Source organism: Hemitrygon akajei, chromosome 11 (assembly GCF_048418815.1).
Source record: "Hemitrygon akajei chromosome 11, sHemAka1.3, whole genome shotgun sequence".
Lineage (NCBI taxonomy): Eukaryota > Metazoa > Chordata > Chondrichthyes > Myliobatiformes > Dasyatidae > Hemitrygon > Hemitrygon akajei.
The window spans coordinates 23,345,871-23,367,331 of record NC_133134.1 but is presented as its reverse complement, the minus strand read 5'-3'; the positions used below and the strand labels follow the sequence as shown (position 1 = coordinate 23,367,331).

The 21,461-nt window shown below is 42.2% G+C and overlaps 1 protein-coding gene across 19 annotated transcripts in view; it reads left to right on the top strand.

The window, feature by feature from the left end:
* Positions 1-21,461, top strand: part of mapk8ip3 (mitogen-activated protein kinase 8 interacting protein 3) — a 198,221-nt gene that overhangs the window by 124,388 nt on the left and 52,372 nt on the right. For all 19 annotated transcript variants that reach the window (XM_073060424.1, XM_073060425.1, XM_073060422.1 and 16 more), the window contains 4 exons: positions 6,691-6,817; positions 9,610-9,705; positions 17,250-17,411; positions 18,191-18,347. In XM_073060424.1, the coding sequence (XP_072916525.1) occupies positions 6,691-6,817; positions 9,610-9,705; positions 17,250-17,411; positions 18,191-18,347 (542 nt within the window). The remainder of the gene's footprint in view (positions 1-6,690; positions 6,818-9,609; positions 9,706-17,249; positions 17,412-18,190; positions 18,348-21,461) is intronic.

The following is a 21,461-nucleotide window of genomic DNA, read 5'->3' as shown; positions in this document are numbered from 1 at the left end:
AATTGCTCATAATCTTCTTGTTGTCTGACTAATGTCTTAAAAAGCCTCAGCATCCCATCCTAGCTTTTATTTTCTAGTCCTCTTGAAAATTGTATTTGCTTTCCTTACCACTAACTCAGTCTGCAAGTTGACATTTAGGGAATCCTGCAAAATGACTCCCAAGATCTTTTACACCTCTGATTTGTGAATATTCTCCCCAATTAGAAAATAGTCTACGCCTTTATTCCTTCTAACAAAATGCATAACTATACACTTCCCCATACAATGTTCCATTTTCCACTTCTTTCCATTCTCCCAATCTGTCAAAGTCGTTCTGCAGACTCCCTGCACCCTCAACACTCCCTACCCCTCCACCTGTCTTTGTATCTTCTGCAAACCTGGCCACAAAGCCAGCAATTCTGTCATTAGAATCATTGACGTATAATATGAACAGAAGCAGTCCTAATACTGATGCCTATGGAACACCGCTTGTCATTGAGAGCCAACCAGAAAGGCTCCCTTTATTCCCACTCTGCCTCCTGCCAGTCAGTCAATCCTCCATTCATGCTAGTATCGGTCCTGTAATACCATGGGGCTCTCATCTTGTTAAGCAGCTCATGTGGCACCCTGTCAGAGATGATCTGGAAATCCAAGTAAACAACACCTACTGTCTCACTTTGTCTATCCTATCTGTTATTTCCTCAAAGGTTTCCAACAGATTTATCAGACACGATCTCCCCTTGATGAAACCATGCTGACATTGGCTTAGTTTATCATTTGCCTCCAAATATCCCGAAACCTCATCCTTAATAATGGACTCCAACATCTTCCCAACCACTGTGAAGTCGGGCTAACTAGTTTATAATTTCCTTTTTTCTGCCTCCTTCCCTTATTAAAGAGTGGATTGTGGATTGACATTTGCAATTGTCCAGTCCTCCAGAATCTAGTGATTTTTCTGAAGGATTTTTACTAGTGCCTTCACAGTCACTTTAGAACCCTGGGGTGTCATCCATCTGGTCCAGCTGCCTGATTTACCTTCTGAACTTTCACCTTCCTAAGCACCTTCTGCTTAGTAATTAGCAACTACACTCACTTCTGAGCCCTTGATAGTCTCGCATTTCTGGCATACTGCTAGCGTCTGCCACAGTGAAGATTGATGCAAAATACTTTTTAAGTTCGTCCGTCATTTCTTTGTTCCCAGTTATTACCTCTGTAACGTCATTTTCCAGTAGTTCAATATTTATGCTCACCTCTCTTTTACTCTTTATATATCTGAAAAACTTCTGATATTAAAAGCTTCTTATTCCTCTAACTTCCCACTTATTTTTGCTATATTATATGCCCTTCCTTTTGCTTTTATGCTCTTTGATTTCCCTTGTCAGCCATGGTTGCTTCACCCTGCACTTAAAATACTACTTCATCTTTGGGATGTATCTATCCTGTGCCTTCTCTGTTATCCCCAGAAAGTCTAGCCATTGCTGTTCTGCCGTTATCCCTGCTAGTGTTCCCTTTTAATCAACTTTGGCCAGCTCCTATCTCATGCCTCTGTAATTCCCTTTACTCCACTGTAGTACTGATACATCTGACTATCTTCTCCCCCTCAAACTGCAGGGTGAATTCTATCATATTATGATCACTGCTTCCTAAGGGTTCCTTTACCTTAAGCTCCCTAATCAAATCTGGTTCATTACTCCAAATCCAATCTAGAATTGCCTTTTCCCTAGTGGGCTCAACCACAAGCTGCTTGAAAAAGCCATTTGCAGGCATTCTACAAATTTCCTCTCTTGGGATCCAGCACCAAACTGATTTTGCTAATATACCTTGCATATTGAAATCCCCATGGCTAGCGTAACATTGTTCTTTTCACGTGCCTTTTCTATTTCCTGTTGAACTTTATATTCCACATCCTGTCTACTGTTCGGAGGACCATCAGGGTCTTTTTACTCTTACAGTTTCTTAACTCTACCCAGTGGAGTCACCCCACGCCCTCTGCCTCCCTGCCTGTTTTTTCAATATGAGATGCATTCTTGGATGCTAAGCACCTAACTATGATCTTTCTTCAGTCGCAACTCAGTTCAGTGATGCCAATAGCTTCAAACTATCATTCTCTAACTGCGCTACAGGATCATCTGTCTTATTCTATATATTGTGTGCATTCAAATATAATCCTTTCAGTCCTGTATTCATCACCCTTTCCAATTTTACTTTCATGTTACAACCCACCTCATCTCACTGACTGCAATTTTGCCCTTTCATAGGCTTGTCCTTTCTCATAGTCTCCCTACACACTGCATCTACTCATATACCAACTGCCTCATCCTCAGCCCTATCACTCCAGTTCCAATCCCTGCCAAGTTAGTGTAAGCCCTCTCCAATCACCCTAGCAAACCTGCCTGCAAGGATATTGGTCCCTCTCGGGTTCAGCTGTAACCCGTCCTTTTTTTTTTTTACAGGGCATACCTTCCCCAGAAGAGATCCCAATGATCCAGAACTCTAAAACCCTGGCCCCTACATCACTTCCTCAGCCATTCATTCATCTGCACTATCATCCTATTCCTGCTCTGACTAACATGTGGTACTTGGACGAATCCAGAGATGGCGACCTTGCTGTTCAGCTCTGTCTCTAACTCTCTATACTCACTGCGCATGGCCTCTTTCCCCATTTTTTAAATTGGTGCCAATGTGCACCGTGTCCTCTGGCTGCTCACCCTCCCTCTTGAGAATGTTCTGCAGCTGCTCTGAGACTTTCTGGACCTCAGCACCTGGGTGGGGGCAACAAGGCATCTAACTTCTCTCTCGTGGCCACAGAATCTGCTGTCTGTCTCCCTAACTATGGAGTCTATTGTCCCTACCACTCTACCTGACTTTACCCTTCCCTGCTGAGCCTCAGAGTTGGCCACAGTGCCATTGGCCTGGCTGCTGCTGCTTTATCTTGATTGGTTATCACCCCCCCCCCCACCCCCAGTGGTATCCAAAGGCGTATACTTGTTGCTAACGGGAATAGCTACAGGGGAATCCTGTACTAACTGCTTACTTCCCTTGATCTCCTGGTGGTCACCCATTTACTTTCTGAAGCCTGCACTCTTGAGTGTGATCACCTCAGCAAAAGACTCACTATGATGCTATAAGCCTTCTGGGTGGTCCTGAGTGCACCCAGCTCCAGTTGCTCGACCTCGTCAATCAGGAACTGAGGTTCTCGCCCAAGCCTGTTACGGTAAGTCAAAACCTGGCCACTCGAACAGTTTGTATGATGAGGTTTGGGGCTGGCCTGTTCTGTTACAAGCAGGAGGGGCAGCTTACCTGAATTGTTAAACTTGTTGAATCCTGTATTCTGTAATCTACCGAAACAGAAGGTGAGGTGCTGTTCCCGAGCTTATGTTGGGCTCTGCTGGAATGGCCAAAGGCAGCATGGTTGAAGAGGGAGTGAGATAGAGAATTGAAGTGAGAGGTAATCCAAACTCGCATCGCCAATGCAGACTGAACGGAGGTGTTCCACAAATCTATTACCCGTTTGGTTTTTTTCCAAAGTGGAGGTTACCACATGGTGGATATTGAATGCACTACATTTGGGAAAACAACGTTAATGGATTTCTGTTTCATTTAGATGCATTGTTGTTCTCTTGTTGATAGAATGGGAAATGTTAACAGGTCAGGTGTTGCATGAGAAGTGCCATGAGTGTTGAAGAAGATGGAAAAGTGAGTGTCACAGTCATGAAATGAACATGTATTTTGGAATGATGAAAGAGGAAGGGGGGAAAGATGTTTCTGGTGATGGCACTTCATTGAAGATGCCAGAGGCTACAGAAGATGATGATTGAATGTGAAAGATAAAGGTAAGGTCAGCTGTGGAATGTGTAGGGGAAGAGCGGATCAGAGTAGAATTTCAGGGAATTAAATGAAACGTTTGGGAGACCTTCCAACTGTGGAGTAGGTAGAACCACCAAAGATAAAGGGAATACACCTTGGAAATATGGCGTGGAAGGTATTATTACCAATATAGATACAACAGCAGGAGAAACTGACAAAGTTATGCAGTCCTTCTCAGAAGAAAGTGTAACTAAATTAGGTGTATTTATCCATGGGTTTGTTATGGATATTCCCTTTTGGATAGAGATGGGGAGGCAAAAACTTTGTAAGGTCTGTGGATGGTCCCATGATCTACATGCCTCCAGGGGATGAAAAAGCCATAGAAATCCATTATAGCAGTGCCTTTGTTTTTAGTTGCCTCAGGGGTTTAAAACGTCACCCAGGACTAGGTGGGCTCATGGACCAATCATCCATCAGTTTTAAAGGGCAAAGCCTTTCAGATGATGGAAGTATGAATCTTTTATCATACAAAGTGCTTACAACAAAGACTTCAGATCTTTGGTTGCATGTTAACTGGCGAGAATGATCATAAAACAAATACTTACAACAAAGATCTAAATATGAGCAGTCATGCCTGCCCCTTCAGTTAAAATTAATGTGCAATAATTTGAGAGAGAATTTACTTGAACTTGACATTTTGTGAGAGTAAATTTGGAGTATCTAGCTAGCAACCCACCACAAAAATTTCCCTACAGCCTTATCTTTGAAACAGTCTAAAATTATGACAGAAAACACCATCTGGCCCTCCATTATTATCTGCAAGTTCTTTTTATGGTAGCTTTTAGGAATGCCTACAGAAATTGTCACCCTTCGCATTCGAGGATATTGATGATTTTTACATGCCTTGCGAAAGAAGTCCATTGTCTATAGCTGGTGATTATAACCAATGGGTTTAGAGTTTTTTTAAACTTCTCTTAAAATTAAATAATTTCTTGAAAAAGGCCTGTATTTGGTTGCATTAGATTAGCTGGAGGTGTTTGTCCAGTTAAGATAAGGTGAAGAATTTGGTGCATGTATTAGATTATGGATTTTCTGGTTTCACTTTTTTTGTCAAGTCTAGAGATTCCCTTCCACTCCACGTGTTAAGGGAACAGGTAAGAAAATTGCAAGCTTCAATCCAGCTTATTGACGATCATAGTTTGGTTATAGGTCCTTTGTTGCTACCAATATCTTATAGAATGGTTGGAAAATAATTGGACCTGGGCAGGCTCCATGTAATATTTCAATAATTGGATTGCTTTTATTGTCTTTTGCATTTATAATACATTTTTTAATTAAGTCTTCAGAAAAACTGTTACTTTTTTCTGATGGGCTTTGCAAGTCAAGGACAAAATGTTATGAAAATCCCACAAAATGTTAAAGACTCTCTGGGTGGCAATGACTTGGGAGATGAACTGACGGAGTAAATGATAGATAGAAAATTAAAGATAAAAAAGTAGAAATGGGTGAGTCATCTCTTCTAGTTTATGGATCAACATTTTCAAAACTACAAATGTAAATCATTCAGTATGCTAGGGACTCAGTCTGTTGAGTGAACAAGGAACATGCACTACCTGGGAGTAGGGAGCTTCAGACCTTCCATAAGGGCATTGAAAGAGCTGTGCTTGTGGAGTCCAGGTGGGGAGTGTTGCCCACATTGAGAGTTGGTGTACCCTCATGAAGAGCAAGATAATGGAGACAGAGGGTTGGGTGATCATCATATCAAGGTGCTTGGAAATGCTGCTGTGTCAGTGAGACCATCAAAATGTACATCAAAGTAAGATTTGCATTATCCACTCATTGGAAGGTGTTATTTGTAGCACTGTATTTTTCTATAAACTTCACAAAAATAGCATCTGGCCCTTTGACTTGGCATTCTTAAACTGGACTTAAGCTATAGATGCAGACTAAAGTTGTCAGAACATTTTGGGACTTGTCAAGCATAACATTTACTTAAGTGATTTATTAATTACTGCCAATCAACCTCTCCAATAATGAAAATTATGTTTACAAGCATGGAGTCTCATTCCTTCAGATTTTAATTATTTATGACATAATATCTGTTTCCTATAATTTATCTCATTTAATCCAGTTTTTCATTCCTTTTGTCTTGCAATCTCTGACCTAATTTGACATTGAATTCAATATTCTGTCATTATGTGGTTCAGATTCTGCAATGTTAATTAATGTTTCATTAGTCAGATTGTATCAGGTAACACACACTTATTTACCTATTCCAGGTGCTTGTAAAAAGTTCTATCTACATGGATATTTGTTGATGAAAATTTCTAATGGAAATGGGTCGAGGAATTCTAGGAGAAAATTTTAGCGTATTGATTAGCTGGCATTAATTGAATACTATTTGGGTGTTCTTTTGAAACTGCAATCTTACCTGCCTGGGTACTGCAGATTCTTTTAGCTTTGAAGTGGTCAGATGCTAGTAATCTACATCAAAAAGCTGGAAATTTTGGAAAACTATCAGCCATCAGTTGCAGAGATCAGATCGATGACCTTTCATCATAAATACTTTGTTGCAGAGCCTGTAGAACACTTTCATATTTCTGTGTTAAAAATACTTTTGATCTGGAGGAAAATGGGAAGATATGGGAATTGCATGCCAAAGTAGTTTTGAGGCACAGGATCAATTATGATCATGATTGGTAAAGCAAGTTGGAGGGCAAATATGGCCACTCTTCCCCGTTCCTTATATTTTTGTTTGGAATATTCAAAGTACAAAAGAAATACTGCATTTCAGAGTGCTTTTTAATCTGCAACCACATGGATCACCAGCCATTTGCAGGCATTTTAAAACACTTCATTCCAACTTTGCTTAACCAGTGAAGTGACTGTTGGTTTTCCTTGTAGTGACTGCACATCAAATGCACGGCGAGAGTTGAAACGTGAGCAGTACCGCCAAGTGAGGGACCATGTCAGGAATGATGATGGCCGACTACAGGCCTGTGGCTGGAGCCTCCCTGCAAAATATAAACAGGTAGGAATTCGGTTGTCCGCAGCATCTCTCTGCTTTTACACACTTCTGCACAATTTTGCCTCCAAAGCGTAAATGGGTAGGAAGTGGTCAGTTATGACATTCGAACACAAATGCTTAAAACATTCACCTCATATTCTCTTGTGATGTACTTTAATACAACATTAGCAGAACAGTGTTCAAAGAAACACTCTAAAATTCACAGGTGTGTTAGATTGCCATTCATTTAGTGGGGCAAAGTTGATTTTCACTTCAAACCCAGTTTCCTGCATTTGCTCCCTATATATTTCTATCTTTCTGAACCTAGGTATGTGCCTGTAATGCTGCTGTTTTTATTGTAGCCATACCTCACCGTACTTGTGTATGCAACAATAAACTTGAATTGATCTAACTATTGATTTCACAGTTCCCATTTCAGTTCTATTCATGATTGGAAGGTTACCATGCTGTGAATAACCAGATGCTCTCCAACCTTGGGGTAGAATTATGGTTCTGTGTGCCTCCCTGGAAGATTCCTTGAGTTCTTCATTGTGTGACATCTGTTGTTCAGTAAGAAAAGGGCCTTGAGTTCAAGAAAGCAGGTGGTCCCCATTATGGTGTGTGTTGCTGAGGTGGTAGGTAGGCACTCCTAGAAAATGGTGCATGTCACAGTTTTCTGTAATGTGAAGCCACCTCACTTGCAAATCAGATTCAGGTGGTGTCAAGAAATGTGATTTGATTAAAAAGTAAACTCTGTGTTTACTCCTCCATGGACGGTCCCAAAAGGAGAAGGGTTGGACGTGGAGCTAGCAACATCTCATTAAAAACCAGTGCTACAGAAACACCAACAGAATCTCCAAAGACCTCATCCCTGAGAGAGGAAGGGTCTTCGATGGGCTACACCTTGAAAGACTGACCCAGGTCAGATGACTCTGTAGAGCTGCTGTCGGCTGCCTATGTCCCCATAGGGGTGATGGTCTTAAGAAGAAGAAATTCTGCATTGATTTATTTACTAGTTTTCCACACAAATTCTGTGTCTCAAATTTTGGGTAGTGATTTGTGAATCCTTTAAGGGTGAACTTACACAATGTAATGCAGGGGCCCCCTGTATCATGAAATCAGTATGTTCGCTGAAGTTAATAGAGTTTGGCTACACTGCCACTAGTACATACATTCTGAGCCTTCGTCACTCAAAAGGAACAGCTCACTGTAGTCCACCCAGTCCCTTCTAGATTAACCACTTTTAGTCCTGTGGTGCCTAAGTGTGGTCTGCAACAAGGATAATGGAGGTAAAAGCAAAGATAAAGATTAGCTTTGAAAAATAATTCATTCAGGAAGAAGTAATGAATGTATGTCTTGAGATTCCTACTTGTTCTTGAATTTCTTGCCTATTATACTGCCATCCCCAGCACTACATACACCACCAAGTGTTCACACAGATATATTGAGAAGGGTAATGAAGCCAAGAAATTTCAAAGATCTAATTGTTGAGAACTTCCCTGTGGTTCAACTTATCTCAACCACATGATGTTTCATGTTGATAGGCCAGATTTTAAAATCACCAACAATAGTTTCAAAGTAAGCTCTATAATATAAAATATCTGCTTGCAATATAACCCCTTAATCCATGGTAGCTATAAAAGATGCCTGGCTTTAAGAAACAGTTTCATCATTAGCTGCGCTGAAACGTATGGATAGAAAGCCACTGATTTTTGAACATTTTGTACGGAGCCAGAGTAAATATTCCGGTGTGCACTTCAGAAAATAAAATTTAAATCAAGGGACTCGTTATTTTGAAATAATCCTGAGGGGAATTAAGATCAGTATGTATAAAATAATTTTAATTGGTCTGTTAAGCGGTAAGTATAATTTAAAACAAATAAAATTATAAAGTTTAATGTGGCAACAATTTTCAGGATTTTTAACGGTCAGGAACAAAATGCTGAAAATGTTAAGTTAAATAGTTGATCAATTAGTTAAATGGTCATCAATTCATTCATTTCTGTAGATTTCCTGAGGGTTCAGCAGCTCTGTAGATCCCTAATAACAGTGGTTTGATTTCCATTTTCAGCCGTGTAGAGAAATACTTCAGAAATGTTGTATGATAGCGTCTATTTCATAGCTGGTTCTGATAACCTGGTCATTATTCCCATGACAAATGTTCGGTCACCATGAGCATGAGGATTAAATGACTGGTATGTGACTATTAATGTCCTTGAACTGCAAATCATACAAAATGTAGTGGATACAGCCCAGTCCATTACAAGAAAAGCCCACCCCACTATTGAATACTTCTACACAGCAGACAGCAGCATCCATCATCAGGGACCTTACCTCTCTCTTCTCATTGCTGCCATCAAGAAGGAGATAGAGGAGCCTCAGGACTCGCACCACCAGGTTCAGGAACAGTTATTACCCCTGAAACCTCAGGCTCTTGAACTAGAGGGGAATAACTTCACTTGCCCCATCACTGAATTGTTCCCATAAACTGTGGACTTACTTTCAAGGACTCTTCATGTTCCTGATATTTATTGCTTATATATTTATGCTTCTATTTGTATTTGCACATTTTGTTCTCTTTTGCACATTGATCAAATGCCCAAGCTGGTGTGGTCTTTCATTAATCCTATTATGTTATTACTCTGTTATGGCTTTGTTGAGAATGCCCACAAGAAAATTAATCTCTGGGTTGTATGTGGTGACATATAAGTACTCTGATAATAAATTTACTTTGAAATTTTTGGATGTATCTTAATTTTGTGAAATGCAGATATTTAATTTCTTAAAAGTTTGTGTTGATCCTCTTGTTACTCTAGCTGAGTCCGAATGGCAGCCAAGAAGACAATCGCATGAAAAATGTCCCTATTCCAGTCTACTGCCGTCCTTTGGTTGCAAAAGATCCGACCATGAAGGTAATCATAAATTAAGAAGATTAGGAGGTTAAATGGTCAGAGTTTATTCTATGGCACCTTGTCGTTAGCCGAAACCTCTTGCCAGTAGGATGCAATACTTTTGCAGAAAGCTGCTAAAATTAAATACCTCACAGCATTGCGGTAGAAATCTTAACTATGGCATTACACACTTCCCTTCCAGAAATAGTCATGTCCTCATGACAATGGAACTTATTAAACTATTATTAATAACACTGTATTCAAATGAAGTTTGTGATTTCAGGACTCCCATCCATTTGTAAATGGCAGTAACCTATCTCACTATTGCAATGGACGCAACACTCTGTATCCCTGGTGCATCATACGCCAGACTATTTGGGGGTTCCCAGACTCTTTGAGACCTTCTTATCATCAGCTTCTTCAGCCTCAGGCACTTCTTGTGACTGTTCCTGTTCACTTGGGGATGCCTTCCCCTGTCTGTCACTCGTACCTTCCTGCGACTCAGGTTCCCCGGCCACCTGACTGAGCTCAGCTTCATCTCCAATTATATTGGAGCCCAGTTTCCTCTCACTGTGTATTATCACCTCTGCCTGTTGCTGGTAGTCCTCCCTATTACATCTGAGTGACGGCTTGGAGATTCAGAAACCTCTCCATCAATTCTTGGGGAGTTTGCGTAAGGTAAAGCATACCGTACTCGGATTTCCTTGTCTTCTGAGCTTGTACGGTATTCAGTGGCTGGTCCTCTTCGGGTCTTTCCTCTGAGATCATACTATTATCAGCAAGTTGCCTCTCTGTTCTCCTCCTTCTGTGCAGCGTTCTCCGACTAAGTATAGGTTCCGTGTCAGGCTCTGGGCCAACACATACTTCCTGCCCTAGGGATAGAAGCTCATTCCAAAGGAGAATTTTGACAGGACAATTCCCATCCTCCGGCTTCACCCAGAAAACTGGCAAATTTGGCATGGGGCTCTTCACTATGTAAGGCGTAGACCCCCAGCAGTAGCACTTGTCTAGTGACAGCTTTAACCCTGCAGCTTTCAGGCGGTCCAGTACGTTCAGTAGCCTCGTCTCGTGCTCCTCCAATGTAGACCCGAACACGGTGAGTTCATCTGTACACCTGTACCTCAAGCAAGTCCATGTCCCCAGCGGTCTTCTCCATGACATGTTGGAAAGTAGCTGGTGCTCCTGATATGCCCTGGGGCATTCTTTCAAACTGAAAGAATCCAAGTGGACATACGGATGCCATCTTCTCTTTATCAGCTTCACTCGTGCGGATCTAATAATACTTTCTCTTTAGATCCAACTCAGTGACCATTTTGCTCCACTCAGGCAGGCCACAGCATCCTCGATCCGTGGAACAGTATATTGGTTGGGGACTGTACATCAGTTCAGTGTCCGATAATTAGCACACATTCATACCTTCCTATTCTTCTTCCTCACCATCAATATAGGTGAGGCATAGGGACTCCGTGACTCAGTGATAATCCCAGCTTCCTGTAGTTTCAGCAGACGCTGCTGAACATCTTCCACCTCCTCCAGTGCTAACTGTCAAGACCTCTCTCTGAAAGGGTGTCCTTCATTACTCTAATAGTGTGGTGAGTACTCTTGGAGCAACCCACGTCAAACTCATCAGTAGAAAAGACATCTTTAAGTTTCAACATCTTCTCAGTTAGTCTCCTTTTCCATTCCTCGGGTATCAGGGAGTCACAAAATTTGAGTGGCTTTGCTGTTAACTTTCCTGACCCAGGAGACTGTCTCTCCCCCATTTTCTCACTTGTAAACCAGACATGACCCTCACAGGGAAAAGATGTGCCATTGGCATCCCATGTCTGAGGGTAACTTCCCTCTCTCTCCTGTCATTCACTGTCATCCTGTTTGTGTGGACAGCTGAAGGTTTCTGCAGTTCAGGTCTCACTAGTACCCAGCAGGTAAGCATGACTCTTCCTCGTGATCCTCCAGAGCATCCATCAAGAGGGCCTCAGCATCGGGCATTCTTGGGAATTTGGAGTTTCCCGTCACTATGGCTACCTCCCCAGGATGTAATATGAAGAGTTTGGACAGGGTGTACCACACAGTTCCTCATTTCTGCTCATCATCTTGCTTAGGAGGAACTTGCACCTTCTCAAAAGTTGTTCTGAACACCAGGTGAATGGATAAGGTTTTCAAAAAAAAAACTCTCTCCATTTCCCTCCTTGCAAGCTCCCACAAGCCTTTTCACAGTGGGACTATTTTTTTTTCCACAGCAATGGAACGCTCTCCATTTTTCAACCGGATCCGGACAGACCAACACTGAAGTATCAAGGGTCTCAACTACTCCAACTTCGGCTTCTGAGAGCTCCATCTTCAATTTCAAGTAACCATCAGATAGTCAGTCATCAGTACTAAGGCTCCAAATTTCTATGGTACTGACTGGCGTCAATGGTAAATAATGCCAAGTACCAGTTATAAAAGGATCTGTAGAGTAACTTCAGAACCTGTGTCAAGTATGGCTGTAACATAAATGTCCTCAATCCGTATGGATCCATCTGAGCTTGGTCCCACCGAGCCTTCAGGAATAGGGTTTTGCACTTTAGTGTTTCCTTTGATACATTAATTAGAACGTGTCATCTCCGAGATGCCACAATCCCTTACTGGGTCTTTCCAAAGTCTCCTGACTTTTTCCCTGTTTAAGCAACCACCAGGTTACTTTCTGAAGGTTTTCCTGTCCTTCACACTCCCGCTTGAAAGTCCATCCTTTCCACAGTTGTAGCAGAAAATACCGGTCGCTTCCCTTGTCAAAAGACCCCTTTCAGCAGCATCCCTCTGTTTAGTTTGGCCTACAGGTGGGTCAGGTTCTCTGTTGGACTTGTTAACGCTTGGTGGCAGCACTGACCGACATCAGGTTCTCTGTTGGACTTGTTAACGCTTGGTGGCAGCACTGACCGACATCAGGTTCTCTGTTGGACTTGTTAACGCTTGGTGGCAGCACTGACCGACATCAGGTTCTCTGTTGGACTTGTTAACGCTTGGTGGCAGCACTGACCGACATCAGGTTCTCTGTTGGACTTGTTAACGCTTGGTGGCAGCACTGACCGACATCAGGTTCTCTGTTGGACTTGTTAACGCTTGGTGGCAGCACTGACCGACATCAGGTTCTCTGTTGGACTTGTTAACGCTTGGTGGCAGCACTGACCGACATCAACTGAGATGCCTCGGCGTGCAACGTTTTCACTTCATCTGGCAAAACCCCCGCGTGTGTGGCATCAGGGGTCGCTTCGGAACTGAGGCTACTACTGAGAACGGTGCCCAGTGGTGGAGAAAGTTTCTGCCCTTTCTCCTGGAATGTGTGCCTGAACTTCATCACAAGATCAGCTGGGCTGTCCGTCCTGCCAAAAACAATTTCTAACACTTGCATGTAGCCCACGGACGTGACCAACCTTGACCTGCCTTGAAGAACCTTACCACCTCAGCAGCCTGACCTTTTAAATTCTCGACAAGTCGCCGTATTATCATATTATCTGAGCACTGCCACTCATCCAGTAACTGGGATGTTTGCTCAGCCCAAACCTCATATTCTTCTTCCCCACTGGGGGTAGGCTTGACTCCAGGGAACACTCCCCGACTACGATAACCTTGGCTCTCTGCAGGTACACTTTGACATTCATCAGCTAGCGATGTAATTGCCGAAACCAACTCAGAATTTACATCAACCACTGAAAAACCCCCTAGACCTCTCACATCAGACAACTCCTTTCCCTCACTTTACAAAAACGAGAACAATTTGACTTTACAGTATTTACCCTCAGCTCCGTACAACTTGTCTTTAAAGTCTTCACCCTCAGCTATATTCCACTCTTCTCTAAAAATATGGACTGCCCATGGCCCCGCCTCTCCAGGCTCTCCTTATCAGGCAGTGCGACCAGTGACATCACTGGTAGCCTGGACTACCACAACATCCTTGCCTTCTGATTGGTCAAAACGCTGTTCCATCAGTGTAACTTTCCCCAATACTTCTACATTACACAGCACTCTAAGTAGCAGTTCGTCGGGAATTCTAATACCACCCCGCCCAGAGCACAAGTATGACTTGTGGATAACTGCTTTGAACCACACCAAATCTTAATACCCACAGCATCCATAATAAAGTCCCTTAATTACAACATGCCTCACTTTCCTCAAACACAAACTTAAACACACAATAAGCTGCTTTTAATCAATCCTTAAACAACATCCGAATTCTGGGACAAATACCCCACAAATGCAACCCTTTCACCGGGGCTCATATACAGACTTTGCTCACTAGATGATTCTAACAGCCACGTGACTCAGCGGTGAGAAGACCACTTTACATAAGCAACACACGTCTCTGGTCGGTATGATTCGGGGGTTCAACCAAACAGGAATGTCGGGAATGTTCAGATTAAAGGAACCTTGATGTGAGCGAATGCTGTGTTAAAACTGCCCATATGCAGTTATCGATGGCCCAGAAATGACAGATTGTACACTAGCATAAAATTATAAAGTAAGTACATTTACCAATTTTCAACTTTTATCAAATAGAGAAAGAAAAATGAAGATGAAAGGGCCCATTACAGTTAAACCAATATAACTGTGCACATAAATGTTGGAGCTCATTTCTGTAGTAGCTGGGAGTAGCTTTACTCATGGTGCTGAATTCTCCTCACCAACCACAGGCAGAACTTGTGAAGAACTCCCTGCCTTAGGGTCTCCTCTTCGGATGGGATCTTCCAGGTATCTTCCCTGGTGCTCTTCTCCCTGCACTCCTGCCAAAAGACCTTAAACCAGACTACTGTCCTTCAGCAAACTCTTCCCACTCGGCTTCTGAGAGTGTTCCACTTCAGACTGGCTGAGTTGGATAACATGGTTAGCCGAGGCCAAAACACTTACCAGCAGGGCACACTGCTTTTGCAGAAAACTGCTGAAGTAAAATACCTCACAGCACAGCAGTAGAAATCTTAACCAGGGCATTACAATAGTATGCCCACAACTTACCAGACTGTACCTCTTTGGGATGTCGGAGGAAACTGCAACACCCAGAGTAAACCCACATGATTGCAGGGAGAACGTACGAACCCCTTACAGACAGCAGTAGGGACTGAGCCACGATTTCAGGCGTTGCAACCACTATGCTACTGTGTCACCCTTGGAACTTGGAAGATTTGGGATAAGACATATCGTGGAGGTAGGTGGGGGGGGGGGGGGTTGCGACAGAAAGAGCACAGAGTGCAGGATGATTGCATGACGGGTGGAGGTGCACCCAGGTGGAAAGGTCAGTGAGAAGTTCACGTTTATTATAATTCAGCCGCCAAATGAAACAACAATCCTCTGGACCAAGGTGCACAATGCAGTACAAATAACTCACACCCAACACTAAGTAATGTTTGTTGGTTGTGCTGTGTTGTATAACGTGGATGATCATGGTCTATGACTGTGGTTGTTTTTGGCAGATTTTCTACAGAGGTGGTTTGCCATTGTCTTCTGGGCTGTGTCTTTACAAGACAGGTGACCCCAGCTATTATCAATACTCTTCATTGATTGTCTGCCTGGCGTCAGTGGCCGCATAAGCAGAACTTGTGATGAGCACCAACTGCTCATACGACCATCCGCCACCTGCTCCAATGGCTTCACATGACCCTGATCGGGTGGCTAAACAGGTGCTACAATTGTCCAAGGGTGACCTGCAGTCCAGCGGAGGGAAGAAGTGCCTTACACATCCTTTGGTAAAGATGTATCTCCACCCTACCACCCAGAGTAATACTTCCACAAATTAATTTACAAATAATATATTCCAAAAGATTGACATTTAGACTGGTATTGACATAAAACTGCTGAATAACGAAGGGTTATGTCTGGGACAGGGTTAAATATGAGGAAAGAAATGCAAGAAACTACCAAAAAGAAAAGAAGTGGAGAAAATTGCAAATGTGAAATACGAAGCAGGATAATGTTCAAGTCATTTTAGACTTGAGTTGTTTGAAATGTAAAATGAATTCAAATCCACTTTGACTTTAGTTTGTTAAATTATTCTCCCATGAGCAGTGTGGATCATGCCTCACTGTTAGAACAAGTCTGGGGAATTGAGTAGTTGATCCTTCTTATCAGGAAGAAAAGCATTCGAAATAGCAATATGCCTGTAGTCCCCTAGTGGGCTTTGTGTCTGTTCTGCTGTGAGAAAAACACTGGAAGTATAGAAAAATAGGAACTGGGAGAAGCCCTTTGTGTCTGCTGTGCCGCTTAACGTGACCAAAGCTGATTCTATTTCTGAATATCGTATTTCCACTCTCCGCTTCAATGTCCTATCAGCTCGTATTCAGCAACTTGGTTCCCCCACCTTCTCTGCCATTGGATTCACTGGTTTGCCACCCTCCGAGTGAAGGAATTTCAACCTCACTTAAGTGTGGTATTCCACATCCTGAGACTTGCCTGCACCCAGTCCTGTGTCAGGGCCTCAGCTTCCAGCGAATGATTTTGGGGCCTTTAAGAAACATTGAAGAATTGTGGCACAGAAGAAGGGCATTCAGCCCGTTGAGTCTGAGCTGCTCCTTTGCATTTGCCTGATCCTCTACTGTAGTCATGTGAACAATTTTCTTTGAAGTGCCTTTTCTAAGTGTGTTCCAAACCCTTACCTCTGCCTGAATTTAAAAGAAAGTATTCCCGTCATCAAGATCCCCCCCCCCCCCCCCCGCTCTGTTCTTGCTACTGCGGAGGCTGGTATTCATGATAGAGCTGACTAACTTTACAAGCTTCTGTAACTTATTTCGATCTTGTGCAGGAGTCCTCCCCATTTGGTAGGAGGCAGGAGTTTTGGGTCCCACACAACAACGTTCGGGAACAGTTATTACGTGACAGCTCCTGAACTGGCGTGGATAACGTCACTCACTTCAACTCTGAACTGACTCCACAAGCTATAGACTCACTTACAAGTGCTCTGATGATGCCTGTTCCTTCGGTCAGGGTCAACCATGGGCGCGGTGTCTTAGCTGTCTAGATATACAAGCCAGGCTAGTACAATATGGAGAGCAAGCTGTTTCCCATGTAGCAAGCTCCCCCTCTCCACGCATCTGATGAACCCAAAGGAACGGCAGAGGCTGATGCAGTTTGGCAGCAGTAGCATCGCTGAAGTTGAGCTCAGCAATACGGTTAAAGCTCCGTATTTAACCTTGTGGTTTACTCCTGAAGCTTTCCCCATGAGTGGGTATAGCCACAAGGCAGAGGAGGTTTGAGATCAGAGTTGTCCTTCTCCTCGATAAGCTGCCAACCACAGCCGACAAGCCCCATCTGCCTGAAGGGCTCTACAACTCGTTCTCAATATCTATCACCTTCTCACATTGATTGTTTGTCGGTCTTTATGTATAGTTGTTCATAAATTATATATTCCTGTAAATGCTGCAAGAAAACGAACCTCAAGGAAGTATATGGTGACGTATACATATATATCTTGATGATAAATTTACTTTGACTTGGATCTGTTTTTTTTTAAACATCCTCACTTTCCCAATACTGAAGATACGTTTGGAGATGACCCCTTCAGTGTTTCCTGAACGCTTGTTGTGTTTATACTCTCACAGCTCTGGTGTGCAGCTGGTGTGGATCTGACTGGCTGGAAGCCCCAGCGTGTGGATAATGGGAACGCGCTGGGTCGCTCACACAGCTGCGATCCCTTAACCTCTGATGCTGAAAAAGACGGGAAAGCTAGCGGCGACCACAGTTCTCCCGACAAAAACAAGAAGGTAAGCGAGGTATCATGCTGGCTGGGGTAACACATCGCGACCACTTTGTTCTCAGGAACTGCCTGATACAGCAGTATCAAGGTGGAGCACAGAAATAAAAAGCTCCTCGTGCTAAACCTGAAAACTCTTGTGTGAATGCACAGTGTTGGCTATTTGCAACAAATAATCTGCTAGAGGAACTTCGCAGGTCAAGCAGCGTCTCTCGGAATTGGGTGGGGAATAAAGAGATTGTCGATGTTTTGGGCTGAAGCCTTGTGTCAGGACATTTGCCCTTGACTTTCTTTTTATTCCATTTTTTTTTAACAAAATAGCAGAGCCATGTTTTGCCAACGTTGATGAAGTTTCAGCTGTGGATCAGTTGGTGACTCTTGTTCCTGTATCAGAATGTGGGGATAATAATGAGAATGATTTTTTTTTAATATGGTTCTGATTAATAAGGACCTTCAACTAAGAATGTAACAGAGCATGTGATTATTACTTCCACTGTTGTCTGGTGGAGTGTGCAGTTTGAAACAGACTGCTGCATTTCGTACAGCACCTTACACTTTTAAAGGGCCTCGGGACACCCTAAGGTTGTGAAAGTCATATAAGTACAAAACCAGCGACACCTTGAGCAGCACATGCAAAAAAACCATAAGCAATCTATATTGGCTAGTATAATTATCGTTCGTCCAAATGTAAACATCAGTGGTTTTTTAACCCAATTACTTGTACTAGCATTGTGCATCTGGTGAGGATATTTTCCCTCTCTCTCTCGGACTTGGTGATTTCTCCTTTAGGTCCACAGTGCAGAGGATGTCTCCAGCCGAGTGTGGATCTGCACCAGCACGCACTCCACCAGTAAAATAGTGATCATTGATGCCAACCAGCCTGGCACCATTATGGACCACTTTACAGTCTGCAATGCTCATGTTCTGTGCATTACTAGCATCCCAGGTGAGTGGACTTAGTGTTGCCGACTTAGTCCATTGACAACCCCAGGGAATATTTAATAATTTGCCATTATCAAATGAAGCTGTTTTGAAGGGAAAGATTTTGGGTTTATTAGCATTTTGAAAGGTTGATGAGTAGTGTGTATTTCAGAAATGTGTACAGGGATCTTGGAAAATAAACAAGGAAAGATGGTTCATTTACTTTGGGTTTGTAGGTCTTGTGTAGATTTAGATCACAGGTATTCAACTATCTATATTTAAACAAGTACATGTCATTTGGGAGTCTAATAATTATGTTTATTTTCTTGGTACATTAATGTATAACCTGTTAGTGTCTGAAGATAAATAGTACCCTTTTCTGCTCATGGCCGGTTTTGAAATTTCTTTAAATGCCTCTTGTTTCCTTGTGACTTGTTAGGATATGGAATTATGGTCAGAGGCTGTAAAATCACCTTTGCTGTACTGCTGCCTGACCTTTTCAATGTTGGTTTGTTTTGTTAAATGTATTTTACTGCAAATCGGGGTATTGGAATGAAAAAGAATGGTGCAAACCTCAAGAAGAACAGAAAATTAATGGAATTTAATAAATTATGCAGTGATTTGGACTGTCTTTCTTAGCTCTGTTTCAGAAGTTAATTCTGCTAAGATTGGTTAAAATGTTTTCAGTGCACAATGTCCAACTCAACTAAAACCACTTCCCTGTACAATGTCCATATCTTTCCATTGCCCTCAAATTCATATGCCTATCTTATTGTCTCTTACCAGCACCCCAGAGCTTGTGTTCTAGGCACCCACCACACACTGTCCAAAAAGACTTGTCCTCCTTTGAATTTTACCCTCTCTCATCTCAAGTGCATGCTCTCTGAAATCACAGTTTGCAATTTTCTGATCGGGAGCAGTGAAGCGTTGAACTTGAAACATGACCTTAACTAAATATTTGATAAGTGAAACAAAGTAAATTAAGATATTAAAACAGAAACAGTTGAAGTACAAGGACAGACTTTACATGTTCCTGTACTGTTGAGGTCTTGTCAATGATATTAGGATCGTAATTTGAAATGGGGATTAAAACATCCACCTGTACATTGTGCAATTTTAAATAAAAGTGCAAGTATCATTTAAAACCCTGTTGCGAAGTCTTAGCGGACTGGTCTACAAGTTGGATGAGTTGCATCACTGACTTTACAATGGGAATAAATTCAAACTACCATAAGTAATTCTTTTTCTGGTATATAAGGGGGTAATGTTGTTGTATTAAGAGATTATAGGTTTTCACAAATGAAAACGGTAGAGGCATTTTATGTTTAAGAAAAAAAAACCATAATTCATTTATTGTACCCCAAACACTGAAAACAAAGTGCAGTAAAAGAACTTGACATAACTACATCATCATGTCGGACCAGCCTCTGAAAGTGAAGTGCAGCTCGATGCTGGTGGCTGTGAATTATGTGCCCCTCCACCAGGATTTTACAGACAGCTTTTGAGCATGTACCTGTATTTCCCAGAAACCCCTAGTTTCTTGATTTTACTATGAAGTAAGTGACAATATCACTGAGATAAGGGTATCGTGAACATTATCTTAAAAACCTGACATCCACCTTGAATGTGTCATTCTTTCCATTTCTCTGGATAAATGCAACTCTTATGTTGTAGCCTGGGGAAAAGTACACAATCAGGACAACAAATACTTTTTCGGGTTTTAATTCCTTTGTCTGTTTTAGATGTTTAAGTGCCAGAAGAGGGTCTTAAAACAAAACGAACGACTTTACAATCAGTTCCTGCGGTTACAATCTCCGTTTAACCTTCGATCCACACACTTGCATCTCGACCAATTGCGTAAGCAGTATAAAAATACAAAGAAAATCGCACAAAACTAATACAGTACTAATACGGTAATGGCAATTCTGCAGGAACACAATACAAACAACATTAGAATCCCCCCAATCCTGTACCTTGTGCATAGCAGTGAAAAATGTAAGCAAATACATCTCATCTAAGACGTCTGCTACTTTTTAGTACACATGTGCTGAACCCCCGAACAGAGACTGAACATTCACGTTACGCTGTTACATGCACAATCAGTCATGATACAATAAACTTAGGTAAAAGGTACACTTTGGTACAACTTTTATAAGATATTGCCTGTTAGTTAAATTACAGGAAGACTGACCTGCTTGGCTGGTAAGGAACTATGCAAGCCACGCTATCCAGCGTCGAGACCTTTACTCGTGAAAATCTAAAGTGTCCACATGTAAAACATGTCAAATTACCGATATTCCCGATTCGCCAACAAGCATAAACGAATTCACATAGATATTGTAAATTAATGCTCACCTTTACTCACCATGCCTAGCATCCCTGGGAGGAACTCAGTCCAAAGCCCCACCAGTTCCTGCAGCAGAAAACAAAATGGTCTCCCCACTATCCCACGTGCGTGTAATGACGTCACCATCTCCACTTAAAGGCACAGACAACTATTCTAGCATTACCCGGATGCATGCCTGAGTACACTCTTTAACAATAATGAATAGCATTTGATGGTCACCTGGTTACACTTAATTCAAGAAGCTCAATATCATCTCAGATCAAGCATTCTGTTTACTCCCCTAAACAATGAGCCTTTCCTTCAGGTTCACTGTAATAGCCCTGAAATGTCCTAACTAGCAATGTTACGGGATGACTGTCACCACATGGAGTCCACAATTCAAAGCAGTCTGTTGTCACCTTTTTTAGTGGCTATATTTGGGCACTAGATGGCAGTGTTGCCCACAACTTATGAATGAGTAATGCATACCTTAGCCCCAGAACTGCACAGGCCCTGTTGTCAGAAGCACACACGTTACAAGAATGTTGCCCATTCTTCAAATTTATGAATTTGTTGATGTTGAAATTTTAACTAAAAATAAACTAGGTTTTCTGAACTGTGTAAAGTAGATGCAATGTTACAGGTTTCTCAAAGACCTGTAAATGTGCTCCACTATTGAGCACATTTACAAGGAACACTGCTACAATAAAGCAGCATCCATCATCAGGGACCACTGCCATGCAGACAATGCGCTCTTCTGGTTACTATCATTGGGACAGCAGTTACAGGAGCCTTGCATCCCACACCACCAGG